This window comes from Zingiber officinale, chromosome 2B (assembly GCF_018446385.1).
Source record: "Zingiber officinale cultivar Zhangliang chromosome 2B, Zo_v1.1, whole genome shotgun sequence".
NCBI classification, from domain to species: domain Eukaryota; kingdom Viridiplantae; phylum Streptophyta; class Magnoliopsida; order Zingiberales; family Zingiberaceae; genus Zingiber; species Zingiber officinale.
Genome location: NC_055989.1, coordinates 88,998,231 through 89,022,885, shown reverse-complemented (window position 1 = coordinate 89,022,885; position 24,655 = coordinate 88,998,231). Strand labels below are relative to the sequence as shown.

General features: G+C 38.2%; 2 protein-coding genes across 2 annotated transcripts; one reads left to right on the top strand and one right to left on the bottom strand.

Annotated features, from left to right (window-relative positions):
• Positions 1–4,256: 4,256 nt before the first annotated feature.
• Positions 4,257–5,625, bottom strand: LOC122046269 (FCS-Like Zinc finger 8-like). Its single transcript, XM_042606879.1, has 2 exons — positions 4,832–5,625; positions 4,257–4,610 (listed from the first exon to the last, which is right to left on the bottom strand). Exons 1-2 carry the CDS (start codon positions 5,344–5,346, stop codon positions 4,526–4,528), a joined length of 600 nt encoding a protein of 199 aa, XP_042462813.1. The 5' UTR covers positions 5,347–5,625; the 3' UTR covers positions 4,257–4,525.
• A 2,820-nt stretch (positions 5,626–8,445) lies between these two features.
• On the top strand, positions 8,446–24,601 carry LOC122048435. The gene is made up of 3 exons (XM_042610002.1): positions 8,446–9,018; positions 19,891–20,010; positions 24,372–24,601. The coding sequence occupies exons 1-3, from the start codon at positions 8,985–8,987 to the stop codon at positions 24,599–24,601; spliced, it is 384 nt and encodes a 127-aa protein (XP_042465936.1). The 5' UTR covers positions 8,446–8,984.
• The last annotated feature ends 54 nt before the right edge of the window (positions 24,602–24,655 follow it).

Genomic DNA, 24,655 nt, shown 5'->3' with positions numbered 1-24,655 from the left:
GATATGGTAACAAATTGGGATTCATTAAGATATGCTTTGAATGCATTCCTAAGAACACCGGAATGGACATATATAGTAAACTCCTATTATATTTCCAAGGACCTCGAGGTAAGTAGTTTAGAAATTCTTTTTTTTTTCTACTTTTGAATTACACGAATCGAGATGTGCAGGATAAGAAATAAAGAAGAGAAGTCAACCCAAAACCTAACATTCAAAGCTAAGAAGATCGAGTAGGATTCAAAATCATTGCTCGATAAAAATGAAGAAGCTTATATGGTAAGTAAACTTTTAAAGTTCTTTAAATCTAACAATCTTGATAAGAAACAAGCAACAAAGTTACTTCAAAGCAAAAGGAAGGTTCGGTGCAATAACTACCAAGAAGAAAGACATATCAAGGATAACTATCCAAAGCTAAAAAGCAAAGGAAAGGATAAAGACAAAGGGCCAAGACGATTAAATAACAAGAACCTTAAGGTGATATGGGACGAATCGTCGTCATCAGAGTCTGAAATCGAGGCATACGTTGGACTTGCACTAATGACAAGTCACTAAGAAAAAGAAGAAAGCTCGTTCCAAATGAGCATTGAGACCATTGATGAAGGGGGAGTTTCGAACTACAAGTCCAACCCGGTAAGTGAGGTACATTTTTTTACCTCCCAACCAATTATACCATGTTATTAAAATGTTGTTTTGGAGTCTATGTAAAAATAGAACAAAGTATATAAATGTAAAAAATAACTATGAATGTTTAAAAGAAAATTTTGATAAACTGAAGGGTGTAAATATAAAATTAAAAGAATAAATATAATTATTAGAAAAGGTCCTACATTCTTAAATTCAAAGTTTTTACGAGCTTCAAATTTTAGATATAATGGAAGACTTAATTGGTATATCAGAAACCATAGAGGTTAAATTAAAAAAATATCAAAAAATGAGATACCTAGAAATACCTATTTAATCTAGTATATAGAAATTTATATTGAATCCCAAAATCTGTACTAACCTATTAGTTTTCTTTTTTTTAAATTGCTAGAAATTTAATTTGTTTGAATTTTTTATATTGTCAGCAAAATTAATTATTTCAGAAAAAGGAATGTTTAATTTTTTTCTCTGGTAGATAAAAGTGTTATCTATTGTTAGAAAATATTTCAAAATTTTTTTACTATTACATAAATTATTATGAATTTTTTTATCAAAAATAATATTTTTATAATTAAAAATTCTCAAAAATTTATTTTTTTTATGGATAAACATTATATTTTATATGCTCAGAAAAACTAGCAAGATTTTTTGAAGTAAAAATATATTTTTAATTGTTGAATTTTAAAAATACATAATTCTGTTTCAAAATATTTATTTTGATTATAAATAAAATAGTATTTTCTTTAGATTTTTTTCCTTGACCCGAATGCTTCTGTTTATCATTGACAAAACTTTTCAATATTTTTCATAACTTAAAAATAATTTTCAAATTATTTTTAGAAAATATGGTGATTAATTCTTACAAATTATTTTATTTGTAAAATAATTTTGATAAAAATACAAAATATTTAATAATATGTGAGTAACCCCTGGGAAATTTCTTATAAATTTCGAATGTTATTTTTTATTTTTTCTATTATTTTTTATGCCATCAACAGGGGAGAAAAGATAGATATTAAGTTTAGGGGAGGTCTTAAAATTGTCTTAAATGTTTAATCTTGTACTTAATTAATTATAAACACTTTATTATGTTTATATTTTCCCTAATCTTAACTTGGATTGATGCACATCAAAAAACGGAAGATTGTAAGTACCCCATGTTAGTTTTGATGTGATCAACCAAGTTAAGGTAGACCCTGTGTATTTGATTATTGTGTCTGAGTATGCATGAACTTAGGAACAAAAGAAGTCGAGTAGAAGACGCAGCGAACGAGAATGATGCCACGGGAAGGAAATCGACGGGCTCGGTGCATTAGAGGGAAGAGGAGATGTGGAAGAGTACACCGATGGACGAGAAGGACATGCATGACCCATCCGAGGGATGAGAAGTTGGAGAGGAAATCTGCTCGAAGAGAAGGTCGGAGTTGGGCTCAGGTGAGCTCAACTCTGAACGACCGGAGCATCACCAAAGCGAACAGAGCAAAAATGGTTGACAATGGAAGCTAACTATTTTCAGATAAATAGTGATAGAGGCGTCTCGGATCAGACTGGAGGTGCCTCGGATGAATAGTGTTGAAGGTGTCTCTGATGAACTGGAGGCGCCTCAGATGAAGAGTAGCCCATGCGCCTTCAAATGCTCGGAGGTGCCTCTAACGAAGCAGAGTCGTTGCGTAACTATTACAGTGTGGATAAACTTTATCCACTTGGATACTCCCATCAACCAATGTTCACTTTTTCTAGAATGCTATAAATAGCATCCTAAAGCTAGGAGTCTGAAAACACAACTTGTAATTATTTTCTTATCTATTTTTTGAGCTATCAAAGTCTGTAAGAGGCTACTTCACCTTCAACGAAGGAGACCTTTCTAGTTGAAATTCCACTGCCTTAGATTAGCAACCTCCCCAATTACAAACCAAATAAATTTACTACGTCTCTTACTCTGTTTATGTTATTGTTGATTATCTAATATTATATCTTTTCTATAATAAAAAGCAAGAGATCTTCTAACTTTTATTTCAGAGCTATTCACTCCCCTCTAGTTGGTCCATAACGATCCAACAATTTTAAGCAGTCGAAGAAATACTAAATTGTAAAATAATCATCCATAATGTTAGGTTTGCATAATGTATAAGACCACTGTAGAAATTATTATTGCCCCCGGACTCGATGCGATGGTAAGTGATGGGGCGGTATACACCTGCAACATGGCTATGATTCTCACACAAGACATATTCAACTTATGTGGTGTTCAAACCACTCGTGATGTTGGGTCGCACGTCATAAATCCATTTGTACTTCCGGATTTACTTGGTTACCAGTATGTGGAGCCGAATCATCCACCCTAGGATTAGTCAAGTAACTGAATACAAAAATTATTATTCTTGTATAAAAATATTTTATATGTTTCTTGTTAGCTGCTGTGTTCTTGGTAGTTTAGTGACACTGGGTCGCCCACCCCAGATTAGTCGAGTAACTAAATATCTGTGAAAAAATATAGAAATTATTATTCTCATATAAAAATATTTTATATGTTTCTTGTCGTTGGCTATTTAGCTTGATCAAAATAATAATATAAATCATAGATTTTTATTTATTGCATCTTTTTATATAAAGTCATGTCTCAACGGGATGTCCAATTAATTATGGTGTCAGATTTATTATAAATGGGACAAGAGATCAATTCCTTACGGCCCATGTCTTCGAGGGAAAGAAACCCCTCCCATCCTTTAGCTAACTTGACGGTTGGCTATAAGTTAACTTCGTGATTTAGCTCCCTTCACATAATATGGTCACGGATTGTGAGGACACATGGGATGAGCATAATTATCTTTTATTATAATCATACATTTTCAAATTGATAGTAAAGTCCAGATGAAAGTTAGATTCTCACTTTTAAAACAATATTATTTATAGTTGTTAACAATAATCTTCTAAGATGCAGTAACATTCGTCCCAAAATAAAAAACACCCTAAATTTGAAGACTCTCCAAAGTTTGAATGTCTTGAAACCTTTTTTTTTTTAAAAAAAGAAGAGTGTTTCTCCAAATGTCTTGGAAGTAAATGAACTAGAGTTTAAGAAATGGCATTCCAAAGATCGTCATTGGACCGATTAACCTTTTGTTTCAAAGATCGAATGGAATTTAATTAGAGAAGTCCTTAATTGGACTCCCCTTCTTAGGAATTCTACAGCCAACAATCAATTGCATCCTTTGGATGCTCTCAGATGTTGACCTTACTGGTCAACACTCGAATGTCTTTGATTCCTGTCACACTCATTGACTTCATGCGTCTATACGATTGCCACACGTGCGGTCTCACAAACTTCCATGGGCCTCACTGTAAGTGAGTTCAATCTCTTGTCGTGTGCATGATCCTCCATTCTTTGAAATTCTACATGAATTTGTACTCGCATATATTATTAGCACAAAATCACATAAAGCAAGGCATAAAGCATTCTCTGTTATTCTGTAGATGACAACAGTGGATCATGCAATATTTGTTCCAACCTTGATTCTTTGTTCTATTTTATTTTTCCTTTTCACCTTGAAACAATAACTTCTTGATGAGGATTACTATACCCTAACAGACTAGCAGAATATTTCAGTAACAAAGTCTTGAACCATTAACTAGCATGCACGGCACAAAGTATTAAACTGGACTTTGTACATCGGTCGGACAATTATCATACAGACTCTGGATCTAAGAAATCAACACCTCAAAAAGCTCTAGTAAGGACCTATTTAAAATGGATAGAAAAGAGAGCAAGAAAATGTAGTACAAACTATACAAGTGATTATTTCTCAGACTCTTTAAGCCTCCAAAAGCACAAGTAGTAATTTATTTGCTTCCTTCTAAAGGATTCTTTGAGATGGATAGTTAGAACTCAAAACTTTTCTTCTCCTTCTTCGCCGTCTTCATCAGACAACATCGCTTGGCACCGGCATTCATTGCTGCAGAATGATTTGTCTCTGAAAGGATTAAGAAAAATGGTTCTTAAAGAACAATTCTATAGTTCTGTGAGGAAAACTAAGTGGTGCTTTAATCATGCTACGCTGGTTGGCAAAGAGATTTCTTCGTTTTAAAGAACTCAAAAGGATTGAAATTTGTTAGTTTGCTTATGATTCTTATGGATGAGATGTAGATAAATGAAAGATCTTTACAAAGTAATTATATAGTTATCATCACTAACCTGTATATGTACACATCCATCCCAGGGCCAAGTTTCTTCTTGCAACCATAGCAGAAGCTCAAGAATCCATCGCTGCGATTCTCGACTATGCAGTCGTCAAAAAAGTGAGTGGTCTTCAAATCCGGTCTATGTGAGATCACACAAGTGTACTCCTCAGACAGTTCAATCTCCGAACCAACGAACACAGGCTCGCCGGAAACATTAGGAGGCATCTGAGAGTTCCTAGAGCTGATGTCAAACTCCACCGGAGGTGGAATTTGGACCTTGAGCTGAGACCCAAACACCACCTTCCTGTGATCCTGCATGGAAGAATTCTTGCCAGAGACTTCATCAATGGTGAGGGCATCAAGAAGGCCAAGGCCAGCGGTCTTCATCGGCACCCCTTTTCGTCGAGAGAGGTGTTTGTCTTTGCCGAAGAAGAAGGGGTTCCTGAAGGCAGAGAAGGGCTTGCTATCCAAAATGGAAGTTGGGCTCACAGCTGCTGCTTCAGTGTCACTGGTGCTCCTCCTCGGCATAGCTTCATGAATCTTTGATCTCACAGAGATGGAGTGATTGGAGAATATGAAATTATCATTTAAGCAATATCAGTAGCTAGCTGTGCAGAACAAAATGGAGCATGCAGCACTTTAGACATCAGCATGAAACCCGGGGAAAAGGTTCTATCTTTCACACAATCCAAGGCCAAAAGTCGATAGCAGTTGGTAATGAGCTCCAAAGCTTCATGAAGAACATCCCTTTCTCCCTTTTTCCATTGCCACTCTCTGTTTCTAATTCAACTGGCTTCATTTCTTTGGCTGTGGCAAGTTTTAAAAGGGTAGCGCCAATGATTCCGAGAATGCACTCACACTCGGTGAACTTACGCTTCAATCGGGAGCGATTACAGTTGTTGGTGTAATCGAACCGATTCGGATTCATTAATGGAGGTAATAAATTCAATTTAAAATTTAATTTCGAGATTTGGAGTATCAATAAATTTTACGAGCCCCTAATTCCAATTTCGATGCCTGTGGTAGTTTTATAATTATGAAAACGTATATATATATATATATATATATATATATATATATATATATATATATATATATATATATATATATAGAGAGAGAGAGAGAGAGAGAGAGAGAGAGATGTTAAACGGAGGTTCCCTGATCGGTCCAGAGACCGATCAGGAGGTTCCCTGATCGATCACCAGACCGATCAGGAAGCATGTCCGCAGCGGTCCGCACGATCTTTGTCCGCAGCATAGCAATTCCGTATATATATATATATATATTATCAGACTATTATAAATAATCGAGTGGATCAATTAATTTTTAAATTACTCTACTAAATTTTTTATTCGCAGTCAATTTTTATTAATCGACTGTCAATTTAAAAAATTCATAGTTATCCATTTAGATTTTGAAATCCATGAACATGATTACATTCAAGATCATGTGAGAAATATAATGAATTTGATTTACAGTATTTTTAATATGATCAAGATCCTCAGTGAATTTTTTTTTCTTGCGCTGTTTATTAAAAATATAGTATTTATTTTGACATTTAGAATAAAATTTCGAGCAGCGGTACTCTCACCGGGCTGATACGCGACTCTGTTACGTACCGGGTTTCGTCTTCGGTAATATTATTCTTTTTCTCCCTCCAATGGGCCACACACCGATGTGCGTACACTTCGCCTACCGGATCGGGACACGTGTCCGAGTAATAAAAGTTTAAAATAATTGGAAAATAAAAGGAAAGTTTCGTTTTGCCCCCTGTAAATTTATCTCCTTTTTTACCTTCTATTTTTTTAAATTTGAAAATGACAAACTAATGGTCTATTTCAACTCTATAAACTCACTTAAAAGAATAGTGGCATTGTAAACATGTCCAATAAAACAATATTATGCAGTAGTTATAGGGTGATGATAATTTAAATTATTAAATCATAAACAGTTGTGTCAACTTGGCTTGCAAAAACACAACTTGTTAAAATTTATAATAAAAAGCAATAAATATTAAAAATTAAAATAAAAAGAGAAATATAATAATAATAATAATAATAATAATAATAATAATAATAAAGATTAAGGGGAATGATAAGAGACGGTAGATGAATCAAATGTTAATATTCAATTTGATAAGAGTTTATTAAATTCATTCAGTATACATAAAATTAGTTAAATAAGTAAATTTGATCATTTTGTTAAAGTAAATGAATAATTATAGTAAAAAAAAATGATTATGTTTATACTAGACATTTTTTACAATTCATCTCCAGATTACGTAGAAGGAAGTAAATCATGAGATTAGCTTATAATCGACCGATAAGTTACTACAGGATAAAAGGAGTTTTTTTCTAAAGATATGCACCTACTAAAAATTGATCTTTATCCTATCATAAAGAACTAGCTCAACAATCAAATAACTAAAAATTTATCCTACTAGGAATCAATCAAATAACTAAAAATTTCAAACAATCAAACAAATTTAAATTTAGAGCTCGATAACATTTAAATGAATTAAGCTCGAACTAAGCTCAAGCCAAGTTTAAATTGAGAGCTCGATAACATCTAAATAAATTAAACTCAAACAAAATTTCAAACAAGTTCAAGCTAAAAAAAAAAAAATAAACCAAGTTAAATTTGAACAATAATTTTAAAAGATTGGTTCATTTTAAGTTCGACACGACTTGTCTCGATTATTTTATCAAACAAATTTAAATATCCTAAAGCTCGGCTCGGCTCGGCTCGGCTCGACTCGGTTTGGCTCAACTCGGCTCGTTTAAAAATTTATGAAAGTAAAATTCTAAATAATTTAAAAAACTTTTAAAATAAATAAATAAATTTATATGATTAAACTTAATAGCTAATTAAATAAATTTTTAATGATAAAAAATTAAATAATTAAATAAGATTGAACGGAGCATCTAAACAAATTAAGTCCGGAGCAAATTTAAATAACGTTTAAGCTCATGAAAAAAATCAAGTCAAGTTTAAATAACTATTTTAATGATTTCATTCATTTTATATTGGCTTCACTTAATTATTTTATTAAATAAATTCGAATATCAGGAAGCTAAATTTAACTTGGCTCGTTAACTGTGATAAGGTAGAGAATTAAACAGTGAGTTATGGCCTTCAATTATTGGTGACATAGAAAAAGGCCAAAATGATGAATCTTTCTTAATGGCTCGTTAACTGGTCACAGTCAAAAGTGGGACATCCCTTCAGCCTTATCTCGTGCTTGATGTGATCATGGCAACGCACTACAGGGACTTGCATTAGCGTAGGTAGGTAATTTATTTAAGTAAAGTAAACACCTTAAATTGAGGGGTTTGTTTTTTAAAATAAATTATTAGGTTACGAAGAGCAAGGATAGTAGGGTTTGTTTTTAATTGAATGATCAAAAGTTATCAAGTGAATTTTCAATGCAAATAATTAGGACATAAACTATTAAATTTGTTCATGAACGAAAATAAATAAACTCTTATTAAGTAGAATATTAAATTTATTTATAAACATTTGATTTATTTACAACTTTGCAAACAATGGGGAAGTAAAATGGTGATTAAAATTTTGAAAAAAATACCAATGAAAAAGTAATGGAAAAAAGGGGACTTTATTATGAATATGATTTTAATCTCACGTTAAAAATTTTATGACTTTATAATTGGTTTATATTGAATCATAACATAAAAAATGTTACGAATATATACGACTCTCTCTAACATGGGTCCAGAGATTGGATTCATGTTGTGCCTATCCTGAGCTATAGTCCACCCAAATTTTTATTTTCTTGAGGTGTTGACAGCTTTGCTCCAAACACACAGACACACACTTCCTCCTCGTTGCCGACGAGCCGCCTCCTCCACTTTCCGACCACCGCATCAGCTTCCAAGGCACCTCGTGTCGGCGCTGTTGCATCTGACTCCATCAGTATCCTTGGCGAGACGGCAATGACAACACCACCTCTGCTTCAGGATCTATTTTTTTAATAAAAATATATAATTTAATCGATTAATCAACAATTAAACTCTCACGATTTGAATATACCAGGAGTGCCGGTTGTCTGTCACTTTTTCTTGGAGGCTTTTCAGGATGCTAGAGCGGTGGCGACGGGAGAGCTGGCATTGGAGGGCTTAATATGGTTTACATTAGTGGCACGACTGATGCCGATGCCTTCCTTGGAAGCTGTGAGAGCGTGTGAGTATTTATTTTTTTAAGGAGATATGGTGATTACTAGTGGAGCTTTCGAGCCGGATCTTCTAGTCCGTAATTTGCGGACCAAGGAATGGTCCACTGTATATAGATCATTGATTTAGATGGAGTCCATCTTTAAGTTGGTAAGGTCCATCCAAATTAAGGGTCTATAATAGTAGACCATCCCTTGGTCCGCAAATTACGGACCAGAGGATCTGCCCTCGACCCTTTGGCATGCACTTCCTAATTAAAGCTCATTGAACAACTTAAATTGTACTATCCAATTTGGTTAGTTTAATTAAAAATACCCACTATAAAAATTATATTTATTGATCCTGTCCGAGAGTCGAAGCGATGGATGTTGAAGAACATGATACTCTTGTTGATTCTGTCCCGGGAGAGTTTCTACCAGAAGAAATTTCGACAGCATCTACCCTGTACGGGTGACAATCTGAAACTTTCTACAACATATCCATACACGGTCAACACGGCCAGAAATATACAATAAAATAAAAGTGACAACCACGCAGTATAATAGTAAACAAACCAAACTAAAGCAACGATAAGAAAATCATCTCAAATATCCTACTCAACTACACCCATAAAACTCAAATCACAACAATGCAAATACAATCAACTCACCTCTTCTGCCGTCCAGGCAGACATGTAACAGAACATATCCAAATAAAACCCATCGACAAATAAAGGAAAAACCATACAATATCCATAAAGCAAAACCAAAACAAGTCTAAAACATAGTTTAGATAGTATAATAAGCAAACCAAAAGACCAAACAAACATCCTTGCGATCTGCAGGGGGACTAGTGACTGGAGATCTCCAGACAGCCTCAACCTGAAAATGGTAATATCAACGGGGCGAGTCAACTCCTCAGCAGGTAACTACTGACATGCATAGTAAAAAATAAATAACAAATAACACTAATTATGCATACAGTCTCCTGATATAAGAATGATAAATGCAAACTGAAAGGAATCGGGAGTATCTGTACTAACCAGGACCTGATGTATGGATAATAGACCGAGAGGTATAGATATTCTGTATGCATGTCAAACATATGCATCCACCAAATATGCAGCAAATAAGTGCAGCAAACATAAGCAATAAATGCATCAATGCGTATGATGCCAATGACATGTCCTGGTCACCCCTACTGCCAATCAGTCGTTTCACACACGATGATGAGACCGAGTGGGTAGGGCTGTGACAACCGTGCACTCTGTCATCACTGCTCCTGAGTGATCGAGTGGAAGGGATGCTGTTGGAGTACACCTATCCTCCTTACCCCAAATCATAAGTGGGGGAGCTCAATGCTCTCATATCCCTGAGCCAGTCTAGAGGAGGGATCCCTGTCCTACTACAACGCTGCGTCACATTACCCATGAGTGGACCAACGGAGCCCTTGACAGAGCAACCTGCTGCAACACATCCTGCCTGATAAAAATCACTAACCCATGAGTAGTTGTGTGTGTAGATTCATATAACTAGCGATGTGCTCAACAATAATGGAGTCAACAATCGCACAACATGCAATTATGCGAGATGATGCAGGAAACTAAGCATCGAAATATCCTGATCCTATCCATCTCTACCAAAATGTGTACCAAAAAATATATGGATCAAATAATATCCTAGGTACACAGGTCAGGTAAAATAAATCAATGTCCTGAACATAATCAGGCATGGTATGTCACTACCTCTATGAGTATATATAATCAAGTGAGTACTAACATAAAATGCATAACAGGTAAACAAAAACAAGTATGTAACATGTATCGAGTAGTGACCAACCGATGTAGATATGAAATATAATCATTACTACTTGTTAAAAAAAACTACTATGCATATCAAATGACATATCTAAAAAGATAAGTCAAAGTACCCGCCTCCAATAGAAAGGTCCAATCCAGTCCAAATCCGACGTTGAGATGCTCGTCTCGTGTCAAAGTCCTGTGTCACAAATATATATACATTTTTATTTAGCTACAACTCAAATAAATAGCTAAATAAAGATCCTTAAGAACAATTTAGGGAAAAACCCTAAACCCTAAACCTCAACCTACCTAAATTAAATCCAATAGTTAATTAGGGTTAGTTATCTAATCCCCAATCAACCCATTAGATTAATAATCCAAACCTAAATCAATTATACTAATCATGAAGTTTACCTCATACCTAATTCAAACACATAAATAATTTTCATTTCATTACCCTACTCCTTACCTCAATTCACAGCCACTGTTGATCTTCCAAAACCAAAGCTCCTATTGACGCTCAATTGATCGGAAAGGAGGAGATGCGTGCTATCGGAAAACGGTGGTCGGGATTAGAAGAAGCTGTTGCGGAAACCAGAACCACCATTCCCAAGTTAGCATAACCTTCCACTCCAACACAAATGATGCTCACGGCAGAATTGGACAAGTACAGAGCATAAAATCAAGATCCAATCCCTTACCTCCCAGTCATACCACCAGATCTCCACAACTCTCTATCGCCTACTCATGCTCTCGGCTTCCGACGATCTAGGGCACATGTTCGCCAGCAATAAAGCACCGACCGACTACAGTGATCGGAAACTAGGGCAGAGTGAAAGGCTGTTATCGCTGGTGCTCTCTGTGGCGATCAGTACGGTAAGGACCTCCACGACGATGAGATGTCGGCAGGGGGGAGGAAGCTTCGGTGAGGCGTCGGCTGTAGAGCGTCATGTTGCTCCATGAGACGGCGTCGATGCGACAGAAGATCGGAAAGAAAAATTAGGGCAAGGGAGAGATCGCGAGGGGGTTAAGGCTCGGGAGTAGGTGGCGGCTACGCAATGAAGAAGGGGAAACGGGAGGTGTTGGCGTCGGAGCAGGAAAGAGAAGGCTCGGGCGGAAAGCTAGGGTTTCAGGGCTTGCCTTTGGCCAGTAGTTATGAACCCGAGGGAGAGGCTCAATTTCAGGTGATCTCCACGGCAAGGGGCGACGGGCAGAGGAGGGAAATTGGCATAGGCGAAGCTTCCATTGGCCAGCGATTTTTATCCGTGAGGGAGAGGAAACCGTCACGTGCGGCGCCGGTTACGAAAAGGAATGGACGGTGTCGGGGACGACTCGGGCACGCGGGGAAAGGGGAGAAAAATAAAAGAAAAAGGAAAAGAAAATGAAAAGGAAAATTCAACTTTTCCTTATTTAAATTGGGGTAGCTAGCCTAAACAGATTTTCCCGGGGCCCAATATTTGATCCCCTTAAACTCGTCATACGAGCTCTGAAAAATTCCCGAAATTTTTTAAAAAATTTCGAGAAATTCCCTTATGGTTATTCACTCTTTTTTAGTATTTTACATTCTCCTCCACTAATAAAAATTTGATCCTCAAATTTCGTTATCTACCATCAGCAAGTACTAACAATAAATAATAGTATAAATACTGAACGAAAATTAACCTACATACCTTAGGTAAACAGATGGGGGTATCGAGCGTAGATTGTATCCTCGAGCTCCCAAGTAGCATCCTCATCAAAATGATACTACCATCCGACTTTAACCAGTCGGATAGTCTTATTCCGTAGCTGACGCTCTTTGTGGTTCAGAATCCATATCGGAACCTCCTCATAGGTAACATCAGGTTGAATAGGAACTGAGACATCTGTTAGCACATGTGCCGGGTCAGATATATATCTCCTCAGCATAAACACATGGAATACATCGTGAACGCCTACTAGGGACAGTGGTAGTGCCAGACGATAAGCTCCGTTCTAATTCTTTCCAAGATCTGGAAAGGTCCAATGTATCGCGGAGCTAGCTTACCTCTGAGGCCAAATCTCTTCACCCCTTTCGTGGGTGAGACTCACAGAAAAACATGGTCGCTAGTAGAGAACTCCAGGGGTCTCCGTCTCCGATCAGCATAACTCTTCTGGCGGTCCTGCGCCTTTGACATCCTCCGTCTGATAGTACGGACCAACTCTGTCTCCTGCTGAGCTCTATGAGGCCCTAGCAACTAGGCCTCCCCAACCTCCTCCCAAAGGGTAGGTGTCCAACAAGACCTACCATACAATGCTTCAAACGATGCCATCTGGATAGCCTAATAAAATCTATTGTTGTAGGCGAACTCTACCAATGGCAAATGGTCCTCCTAACTGCCTCCGAAATCCAATACACACGACCTCAGCAAGTCCTCTAGAGTCTGAATGGTCCGCTATGACTGTCCATCAGTCTGCGGATGGAAAGCTATACTGAATCGGAGTTGTGTGCCCAAGGCCTGCTGCAGACTCTGCCAGAACCGGGACGTGAACCGTGGATCTCTATCCAAAATAATACTTAAAGGAACACCATGTAATCTGATGATCTCTTGGTAATATAGATCTGCCAATTGATCCAGGGAATCAGTCTTCCGGATCGCTAAGAAGTGCGTCGATTTGGTTAATCGATCAACGATTACCCAAATTGCATCATGGCCTCGGTGTGTCCTAGGCAAACCCACCACAAAATCCATGGTAATATGTTCCCATTTCCACTCAGGAATAGGAATCCGCTGAAGTAATCCGGCAGGTTTCTGGTGCTCAGCCTTCACCTGCTGACAGATAAGACATCTAGCTACGAATTCCGCGATATCTTTCTTCATGCCATTCCACCAATAGGAATGTCTCAAATCTCGATACATGTGGGTCCCGCCTGGGTGGATAGCAAATCGGGAGCGATGAGCCTCCTGAAGTAACTCCTCCCTGATCGGGTGAGATGAAGGTACACATAATCGACCTCGGGAATATATAATACCCACATCATCTTGGGTGAACCCTGTCTACTGCCCGGAAGCTATCTGGCTACCAATGAACTGAAAATGCTGATCACCGGCCTGAGCCTCTTGAATCCTCATCTTGATCGACGACTGAGCAACCATAGTAACCAAAACACCTCGCTCTATCTGTCTCTGCTCCTCAAGGCCCAACTCGAAGAAATCCTGAATCAAGTCCATGATTGAAGCTCGGTGGCAAGCCAAAATCCCTCTGGACTTCTTGTTGAGTGCATAAACAACTACATTAGCTTTCCCCGAGGGGTAGCTAATGATACAATCATAATCCTTCAGGAACTTCATCCATCTCCTTTGTCGGAGGTTAAGTTCCTTCTGGGTGAAAAATATATTTGAGACTCTTATGATCTGTGAGAATCTCAAAGGTAATGTCGTACAGATGATGCTGCCAAATCTTCAAAGCAAAGATGATGGCAGCTAGCTCCAGATCATGTACTGGGTAGTTCTTCTCATGCTCCTTCAACTAACAAAAAACATAGGAGACTACCTTGCCATACTGCATCAGAACAACGCCCAAATCCTGTAGAGAAGCGTCGGTGTAGATTACGAATCCGTCCTCTCTAGAAGGCAAAACCAAAACTGGAGTCGACACTAATCTTCGCTTCAGCTCTTGGAAGCTGGTCTTACAGGCCTCGGACCACGTAAACTTCATGCCTTTCCTGGTCAGGCGTGTCAGTGGCATAACTATGTGGGAGAAACCCTCGACAAAACGTCTGTAATATCCTGCTAGTCCCAAGAAACTGCGGATCTCTTGTATCGATTTCGGCTGCTCCCAGCTAGTGACAGTCTCGATCTTCTGAGGGTCTACTGAAATACCTTGGCTAGAGACCACGTGTCCCAGAAAACCGACTGAAGATAGCCAGAAAGCACACTTGCTGAACTTTGCGTATAGCTGATGTCGTTGAAGAGTCTCCAAGACTGTGCGAAGATGCTGCGGATGTTTCTCCTCGGAATACGAATAGACCAATATGCCATCGATGAAAATGATAACAAACTGATCAAGATACTCAGGAAGACGCGGTTCATCAAATCTATAAATATCGCTGGAGCATTGGTAAGCCCAAATGACATTACCAAAAACTCATAATGGCCGTATCTGGTAAAGAATGTTGTCTTCTGAATATCAGATTCTTTGACTCTCAGCTGATGATATCCGAACCATAGATCAATCTTAGAATACACTGATGTACCTCTGAGTTGATCAAATAAATTCTCGATCCAAGGTAAGGGGTACTTATTTCTAACGGTCACTGCATTCAATTGTCTATAATCTATGCACAACCTTAGAGTACCATCCATTTTCTTGACAAATAATATCGGAGAACCCCACGGAGAAGCACTAGGGCGTATAAATTCCCTATCTAAAAGATCCTAGAGTTGAACCTTCAGTTCATTCAACTCTTTTGGTTCATACGGTAAGGAGCTTTCGATGTTGGCGTGGTTCCCGGAATCAACTCAATAGCAAACTCAACTTGCCTTCTAGGAGGCAACCCTGGTAGCTCCTCTGGAAATATATCCGAATACTCTCGGACTACTGGAACGTCGGAGAGTTGAGAACTACTGCCATCTTCAGTATGAATCAAAGATAACAGAAAACCCTGACAGCCATGTGACAACAACTTTTGAGCCTGAATCGCCGAAATAGTTGATATACCGTCGTCTCTGATGCCAGTGAATTCCCACGAGGGTTGGTTCGGAGGACGGAATGTGACCACCCTTGTCTGGCAATCAACAGTGGCATGATATGCTGACAACCAATCCATGCCAAGAATAATATCAAACTCGACCATTTCCAGTACTAGAAGATCTACCGTAAGTATCATGTTGCCAAAATCTAACGGACAACCTCTGACCTCTTGGGTGACATCCAAAGTATCACCGGATGGTAGAGAGACGGTCAGTCGCTGCGGTCTAAAAGTGGATAATCTACCAATCTCCCTCATAAAGGTACAAGATATAAAAGAATGCGAGCTACCAATATCTATCAGCATATCAGCAGATAAGGCATAAATGGAAATCATACCGTGGAAAACAGATCCGTCGGCCCGCTGCGCATCCTCTCTGGTGATCGCATGCATCCGTCCAGTCTCTGGCGGAGGTGGAGGTGGTAGTGCTGCCAGCGGTTACTGCATCTGGGCAGGAGCCGGCCACGGAGATGGTGCTGGATACAGGGCCAGAGGTGGAAGAGAGGATTGCGACTGATACTGTACTTAGGGCTGTAAATGAATCAAGCGTTCGTGAACAAGCTTGGTGTTCGGCTTGGTAAGAGCTTGTTTATGTTCGTTCAATATACATAAGATTAATTAAACAAACAAGCTTGAACAACTCGTTAAGCTAAACAAACAAGCTTGAACACATATGTGTTCAGCTCGTTAATGTTCGTGAACAATGTTCATGAACAACGTTCATGAACAATGTTCACGAACCATATTTATTAATAAAACTCTTTCAATATGCTAAATAAATAATAAAATAAAATAAATAAATTTAAATTATCAATCTTAATAACCAATCAAACAATTAAAAGTTTCAAACAATCAAACAAGCTTGAATTGAGAGCTTGATAACATCTAAACGAACCAAGCTCAAACCAAGCTCAAACCAAGCTTGAACCAAGCCCAAGCCAAGCTCAAGCCAAGCTTGAATTGAGAGCTTGATAATATCTAAACGAACCAAGCTCAAGCCAAGCTTCAAACAAGCTCAAGCTCATAAAAAATAAACCAAGCCAAGCTTGAACACTCATTTCAAAAGCTTGGTTCATTTTAAGCTCGGCTCGGCTCGGCTCGGTTATCTTATCAAACAAGCTTGAACACCCCAAAGCTCGGCTTGGCTTGGCTCGTTTACATCCCTAACTGTACTGGTGGCTGTGACTGCGTCTGGTGCTGAACCAGTGGCTGTGGTTGCGTCTGATACTGAACCAGAGGGTGGGGTTGCCAATACTGGACTAAGGGCTGAGGTTGCAGCTGATATGGAGATCCCACGACAGAACTCTGTGGTACTATGAGGGCACTGGGGTGCTCCTGTCCATGCATTCCATATGCAGCTGCTACAGGGGGAGCTGTCCTCTGTTGATGATGCGAAGTTTGGGCTCTGTGCCCTCCTCGCTGACTTCCTGGCTGACTGAGATGAAATCCATGACCAGAAACTCTGGAAGTAATATGCTGAGCCTTCAACGAACAATCTCTGCTCATGTGCCCAGGCAGTTTGCAATAATAGCAAACTGATTGTCCGAGGGTGCATGCTGATGTGGCGTGCTCTCTGGATCCACACCGGGCGCAATGGATGTCACTGGCGGGTTGTTTTCGGGTCTGCTGAGGAGGCTGGAAACATCCTGATGAAGATCGCCTTAACTTCTGAGGCTGACCAGATGCCCCAGAAGTTCCCTAACCTGGTCGACTGCGACCACTCTACTGCTGTCCGGTCGCCTATGCCTGCTGGATCTGCCCTGATGTCTGACCTGTCTGCTTCCTTTTCTTGTCCGGATACACTCTCTAGTGAACATGAACCTGATCCCCGAACATATGATGAAGCACTCCAAGATAAAGATGCAGTATCTTGGCAAAAAGCGATGAATTCTGAAATAGAATCTATGTATTCTAATAAAGTTTGGGAGCTTGTAGAACCATCAAATAGTGTAAAAGCTATTGGATGTAAATGGATCTACAAAAGGAAAAGAGGGACAGACGGGAAGGTGGAAACCTTCAAAGCAAGGCTTGTTGCAAAGGGGTATACTCAGAAAGAGGGAATCGATTATGAGAAAACCTTTTTGCCAGTAGCTATGCTTAAGTCTATCCGGATACTCTTATCTATTGCTGCTCATATAGATTATGAGGTTTAACAAATGGATGTTAAGACAGCTTTCCTTAACGGAAGTCTTGAAGAAAACATCCATATGAAGCAACCAGAGGGGTTCATTGAAAAATGCAAAGAGCATCTAGTGTGCAAACTCAATCGGTCCATTTATGGACTGAAGCAAGCTTCAAGATCTTGGAACATCCGATTTAATGAAGTAATCTAGTTATATGGATTTATTCAGTGTCCGAATGAGTCTTGTGTATACAAGAAGTGTGATGGAAACGTGGTGGTATTTTTTGTACTATACGTAGATGACATTTTGTTAGTTGGAAATAATATCAAAGTGTTGTCGGAAGTAAGGGTATGGTTGTCCAAACAATTCGATATGAAGGACTTAGGAGAATGCACACATATTCTTGGGATCAAAGTTATAAGGGATCGCAAGAAAAAGATACTGTGCTTGTCCCAAGCTTCATATATAGATATAATCCTTGCTCGTTTTAGCATGCAAGACTCCAAGAAAGATTTTCTACCTTTTAGGCACGGAGTAGCTTTATCTAAAGAGATGTCTCCGAAGACATCGAGATAGAGGACATGAAGGCAGTTCCTTATGTTTCGGCTGTCATAAGCCTAATGTATGCTATGTTGTGCACGAGACCGGATATCTGCTTTGACGTGAGCATGGTTAGCAGATATCAAAGTAACCCTGGACAAGGACATTGGACTGCTGTAAAGCATATATTAAAGTACCTGGGAAGGACTAGAGATTATATGCTAGTTTACTAAGCAAATGATCACTACTAGAAAATGTGGCTTTTGCGTCAAGCAAAATTGTGATGGCCAGTTTGTCATCGTAAAAGCTTAATATTTACGTTGATAAAATTATCCATCGCAAAAAAGTGGTAGCATAATTTTTTTTGCGTATGGAATCTTTATTTACGACTAAAAATACAGCGACGCATATAATAAGATCTTTTGCGATGGATATTTTGAGCATTTACTATGCATATCTGACCATCACATATATCATTACTATATGCGACCGAAAATAAGATTAGTTACGACGCTTAATTGACCGTTGTATTTAGTTATATATTTGCGATGAGTAAATTCTTTTAATACGACTGATATTAATGGGACGCAAATGATAAACCGTGATCTAAACCCTGAGCCCCCTTCTTTTCTCCCTCTCGCCAAATTTTCCCTAGGAGCCTCCCTCTCTGTTTCTCTCTCTCGCGAAAAAACATAACCATCGCAAGCCCTAATCTCCCGAACTCGCCCTCCCTAGTCCCCTTTCCCTCCATTGTCGCCTTCCCCAAAGCCCTTTCCTCCCGAACTCACCCTCCCCAAGCCTCTTTCCCTCCATTGTCGCCTTCCCCAAACCCCTTTCCTCCCGAACTCGCCCTCCCCAAACCCTTTTCCCATCCGGTGGAGCAATGGCTGAAATAGAAGGATGTACTAGAGTTGTAGCTCTTGTTTCATTGATTGAAAGTGTGGCTTACGGCGGTGGCAGTTGCGGCGTATGGTGAAGCAGTGGCGGCGTACGATTGTCTTGTGGCTTATGGTGTTCATGTGACTGGTGACCTACTCTCCTGATGCCTCTTTCACAATCATCCCCTCTCCCCTTGCTGCATCTATTTGCTTTCTTTCTTTGCCCCCCTCACTTTCTTTCTTTCTCCCTCAGCCCTCCCCTCACAGTACGCCTCCCATTCCCATCGCAACTTTGCTGACTATAGTATCTAGAAAGGTCAAATTACCCCTCTTTCAATTCTTATTGTTCTTTATCTATTTTGGGTTTTCATTTTCTTCCATTTTTTGACACTTGATGTTTAATGGCTTGTATTGCATGATATATGTAGGAGCTTTATCCTTATCTAGGTGGAATTTGTTGATACATTTAAATCCTGGGCTGAATTAAGCTACCTTTTTTTTTTTTTAGAAAATCTGGAAATCACATGGTTGTTTATAAGCAGCATTTAGTTGATTTTGGTGCATATTAATGATATTTTGGGACTGAAATTGATGGCTAAATATTGGATTTAGTTGACTGCTTGTTAATGATAACGTGAGGCTTAATTATTACTTGGATTATTGGGGGGCTGAAAACTTAGTAAAATGTTGGAGTTTTAATTGTTGCATTACATGAGCTATTTTCCCTTGTTATTTAGATTTTGGATGAATTAAATTGCACCTAAAATGTCTACTATTTGAGCTGCAAATATTTGAGTTTGCACCATCCAACTAAGCATTTTTTCCTTTCAATTTTCTTTTTATCTTCTAGCTGATTCTTCTCCTCTATCTTCACTTCTTGTTGTGGCCGCTTTAAGAGCTTTTAATCGCGGAAAATCTTGGCTGGAGGAAGAAAAGGGCTTGGGAAGGACACTCTCACCCTTTTTACAAGGTAATTTTCCCTTTCTTTCTCCTTTGTCGGCTAGTTTGGATTTGAAAAGTTCAAGCTAGATTTTGTTGATTCTTGGTAAATGTTAGTCTTGTTTGTTGCGAGCATGAATTTTTTTTAGGCTTACATGTGTAGATGTAAGTTGAATGTTAGTCTTGTTTGTTGTTGAAACTTAAGCTTAAATTGTGAGAGTCCTTGTACTTGAAATGTTGAATTCTCTAGAGCATGATTAGGCTTTGTTTTTTTGAGCATTACACAAAAATTTTGAGGTTTGGATGCGCTAAATTGTATTTGATTTGTGGAGGTGAGAGTGTGAGCTCTTCTTGCATAATGTAGTTATTCAATCCTTAAATTTATGGCTTAAAATATTAAATTTGAAAGGTGCGTTAACAAGCTGGAAATTGTTGAATTTTTTATTTTTCTTGTTAATTTCTATTGGGCTTGTTGTTTTTGGAGCTTAACATTATGTTTATTTTGATATATATCCATTTTATACATGTATATATGTGTTTTATCTTAGGTTGATTTGATGGATAAGAGTTGGATAGATTTATGTGATTCAAAATCAGCTGAGTATGTCTCTAGAGTTAATAGCTTCTTGGAATTTGCATTTAGGGATAAATCTTCTTATTCACAAATTGTGTGCCCTTGTAACATGTGTGATAATCGATATTTTAAAAACAGAAGTGAGGTTTCAAAGCATTGTTTTTTTAATGGTTTTCTTAAAGGGTATAAGAATTGGACATACCATGGAGAACCTTATGTATGTAGGCGAAGATGGGATACTTCACATAGTGGGAATGAAAATGTTAGGGATGATATGGTTGGAATGCTTCATGAAGCAATGGGAATTCCTAACGTCTATAGAAATATAGACAATGATTCTCAATCATCACCCGAGAATATTGAACAGAATGTTGATGATACAACTAATAGATTTTTTGAATTATTGAAAGATGCAGAGTCTGAACTGTATCCTGGATGTGTTAAGTTCACAAAATTATCGTTTATTATTCGTTTGTTACTTTTGAAGGTAACGAACGGGTGGATTGATACTTCCATTGATATGCTTCTTCAACTTTTGAAAGAGGTATTCCCAGAGGCAAAAATTCCCACCTCATTCTATGAAGCCCAAAAGCTGAATGATGATTTGGGTTTCACTTGTGAGACAATTGATGCTTGCCCTAATAATTGTATGTTGTTTAGAGGAAATGACAAAGGTCTTACTAGTTGTGAGATTTGTGGGGCGACTAGATATAAAGAAGGGGGGAATAAAATAGCCGCGTAGCAAATGCGATACTTTCCACTGAAACCGCGGCTAAAAAAACTATTCATGTCTTCAAAGACAGCTTCTGAAATGAAATGGCATGCGAAAGAACGGGTGGATGACGGAGTTTTTAGGCATCCTGCTGACTCCCTTGCATGGAAACAGTTTGATGTTAAATGGCCTGAATTTGCAAGTGATAGTCGCAATGTTAGACTTGAACTTGCATCAGATGGGTTCAACCCTTTTAGAACGATGAACATCGCTCATAGCACGTGGCCTGTTGTGATTGTCGTATATAACTTACCGCCATGGCTGTGCATGACTCAATCTTCCTTCATTCTATCTATCCTAGTTGATGGGCCCAAAAGTCCAGGAAACAAGATAGATGTTTACATGCAACCATTAATTGATGATTTGAAGGAACTATGGTCCACGGGTGTACCAACTTATGATGCATCCACCAATGAAATGTTTGAATTGCATGCGACACTTTTGTGGACCATTAGTGATTTTCCTGCCTATGCAATGCTATCTGGTTGGAGCACTAAGGGAGAGTTTGCTTGTCCATGTTGTGCTAATGCAACTAAGTCAACATGGTTGAAGCATGGCAAAAAATTTTCTTATGCATATCATCGACGTTTCTTGCCTATTGGCCATAGATTACGTCGAGATAAAGTGTCGTTCAATGGCAAAATAGAATTGGATTCTAAGCCTTCAACATTATCTGGAGTTGATTCTTTAAGGCAGTTAGATTCATATGGCATCTTGACTGAGTACAAAAAAGAGGATTTGAAGAAAAGAAGAAGGGATGATTATGAGAGACAAAGCTCAAGGATTCCAAAGGAACACAATTGGAAAAAGAAGAGCATATTTTTTGATTTAGAATATTGGCAGCACAATTTAGGCCGGCACAATATTGATGTGATGCACACTGAGAGAAATAATTTTGATAACTTGCTTTTTACATGCATGAGTACTCCTGGCAAAACAAAGGATAATTTGAATGCTTGACGTGATCTCAAAGATATGGGAGTTAGGGGTCCATTACACCCCCAAGAATCAAGTGGTTCCACTAAGATTATTTTGCAGCCTGGTTCTTTTGCAATGAGTAGAAAAGATAAAGAGATATTCTGTAAGGTCCTAAAAAATTTGAAGGTTCCTGACGGATATGCATCTAATATATCAAGGCGTGTAAATTTGAATGATCGGAGTATATGGGGTCTCAAAAGTCATGACTGTCACATATTTATGCAACAACTACTCCCAATTGCTATACGACGAGTATTACCCAAAAATGTTGTACAAGTGGTGATTGAATTATCCAATTTTTTTAGGCAATTATGCTCGAAAGTGAACACAAGAGCTCAATTGGAAGACATTCAAGAACGCATTGCACTTACGCTTTGCAATCTTGAGAGGATTTTTCCTCCATCTTTCTTCGATATAATGGAACATTTACCCATTCATTTGGCTGAAGAGGCTTTAATATGTGGAGCTGTGCATTTTAGGTGGATGTATCTAATTGAAAGGTATTTTTATTTAGCCGTCAAATAATCTTATATATGTTGTCACATTTCTTTTTTTTTTGAACCTATTATTTTATACTAAAAATATGTCTAACTTTCATAATTTGTAGATATCTACTCACATTGAAGAAATATGTGAGAAATAGAGCTCATCCAGAGGGTTCAATTTCTAAAGGATACTTGTTAGAAGAATGTTTAAACTTTTGCTCAAGGTATCTCAATAACGTAACAACAAGGTCAAATAGACCTCCACGGAATTTTGGTGGAGATATCGAGATGGGTCGGCTTATAGGAAAGGGCAAGCAAATATGTCTAGATGAAGTCACATGGGTTCAAGCACATCGATATGTGCTTGTTAACACGGATGAAATAGGTCCTTATCAAGAGTAAGTATACTATTACTACTACGAATACTACTACTACTATTAAACAACTACTCATAGGACTAACTATGAAATGAATTGGACAGAATGCACATGTCATTACTTGCGGGGCAATATCCACGTGCGGGAAGGAACCATATCCAACGGATTCACAATGAAACATTCCACGAGTGGTTTAAGAACCATGTAAGCTATACTAAACTTGCATGGATGTTGTCACTCTATATAGTAACGGTTACTAATTGAAAAACTAATATTTGCTATAAACTTTCAGATACGTGATTTGCAAAGTAATTCCACTACACAAATCTCTGATGTGGTTAAAAAGTTGGTGTGTGGTCCTGACAAGTGGGCTCGTAGCTTCAATGTTTGCATTGTGAATGGTTTCAGATTTCGAACAAAGAGCTATGAAGAGTCTAAGGCAACTCAAAATAGTGGAGTTATGCTTAGAGCTAGCACTTTAAGCTTTGCTAGTGCAAGAGATAGAACTCCACATGAGGGACAAGTTATATATTATGGGGTTCTAACACATATCATTAAAGTTAGATATACGAATGATCTTCAGTACACTCTATTCAAGTGTTATTGGATTGACAATGAGAAAGGAAAAATGGAAGATGAATTCAAGTTCACACTGGTGAACTTTAGCCACTTGATGTATGGTGGTAATAATATTAGGGATGAACCATTCATTTTATCTAGCCAAGCAGAACAATGTTGGTATGTGGCTGATCCGATTGATTCAAATTGGAATGTTGAATGAGAATGTCACTTAGAGATAATTTTGACATTTACTCAAGATTCCATGATACTGATGGTTACTTTCCACAACCCCTTGATGATCGCCCAATTGCTCGTGAGCAAGATGTCACTTGGGTGAGACAAGGGGTGGAGGCTATTGCTGTTGACATAATGCTGAACATGAATGAAACTGAAAGACAAATGAATGAAAATGAAGATGCTTGATATATATACGCTTATCATAATTATATGAATGTAAGTCTCTTTTCATGCAAATTTGGTTACGCATGTAATGTGTACCTATATGTATCTGATGGAATAGCATGTTTCCAAAACTTACCATCTTTGTCTGTTGTTTTTTTTTTCTCTGATTATTTTCCTCATTATATTTAATCACTGCACCTTCAATTGTAATTGCTTATGTTATTTCGTTCCAATATTGGACAGGGAGCATGGGAGGAAAAAGAAAGTTTTGTGGCACTACAATGGTTGACATTATTGTGAAGAGGGTTATCAGATCATCAAGGGATCTTGGACAAAGTTCGATGCCCGGGCAACAATCACTACATGAAGAAGGAAGGCAAACACAGCCTCAAACACAGCTAGAGGTTCAGCCACAGCCACCACCACCACCACAACCACAGCCGCCACCACCTCCACGACCACAACCACAATAGGAAGCACCTCAATTACAACTGCAAGCATGTCAACTAGAGCATCAGCAACAAGAA

Bases quoted from the DNA above. Each gene is read 5' to 3' on its own strand.
- LOC122046269 (XM_042606879.1), bottom strand. From the start codon at position 5,346: ATGCCGAGGAGGAGCACCAGTGACACTGAAGCAGCAGCTGTGAGCCCA. The intron at 4,611-4,831 runs GTTAGTGATGAT...TAATCCTTTCAG, and splicing joins ATGGATGTGTACATATACAG to AGACAAATCATTCTGCAGCA.
- LOC122048435 (XM_042610002.1), top strand. From the start codon at position 8,985: ATGCCGATGCCTTCCTTGGAAGCTGTGAGAGCGT. The intron at 9,019-19,890 runs GTGAGTATTTAT...TTTATCTTCTAG, and splicing joins CTTGGAAGCTGTGAGAGCGT to CTGATTCTTCTCCTCTATCT. The intron at 20,011-24,371 runs GTAATTTTCCCT...AATATTGGACAG, and splicing joins ACTCTCACCCTTTTTACAAG to GGAGCATGGGAGGAAAAAGA.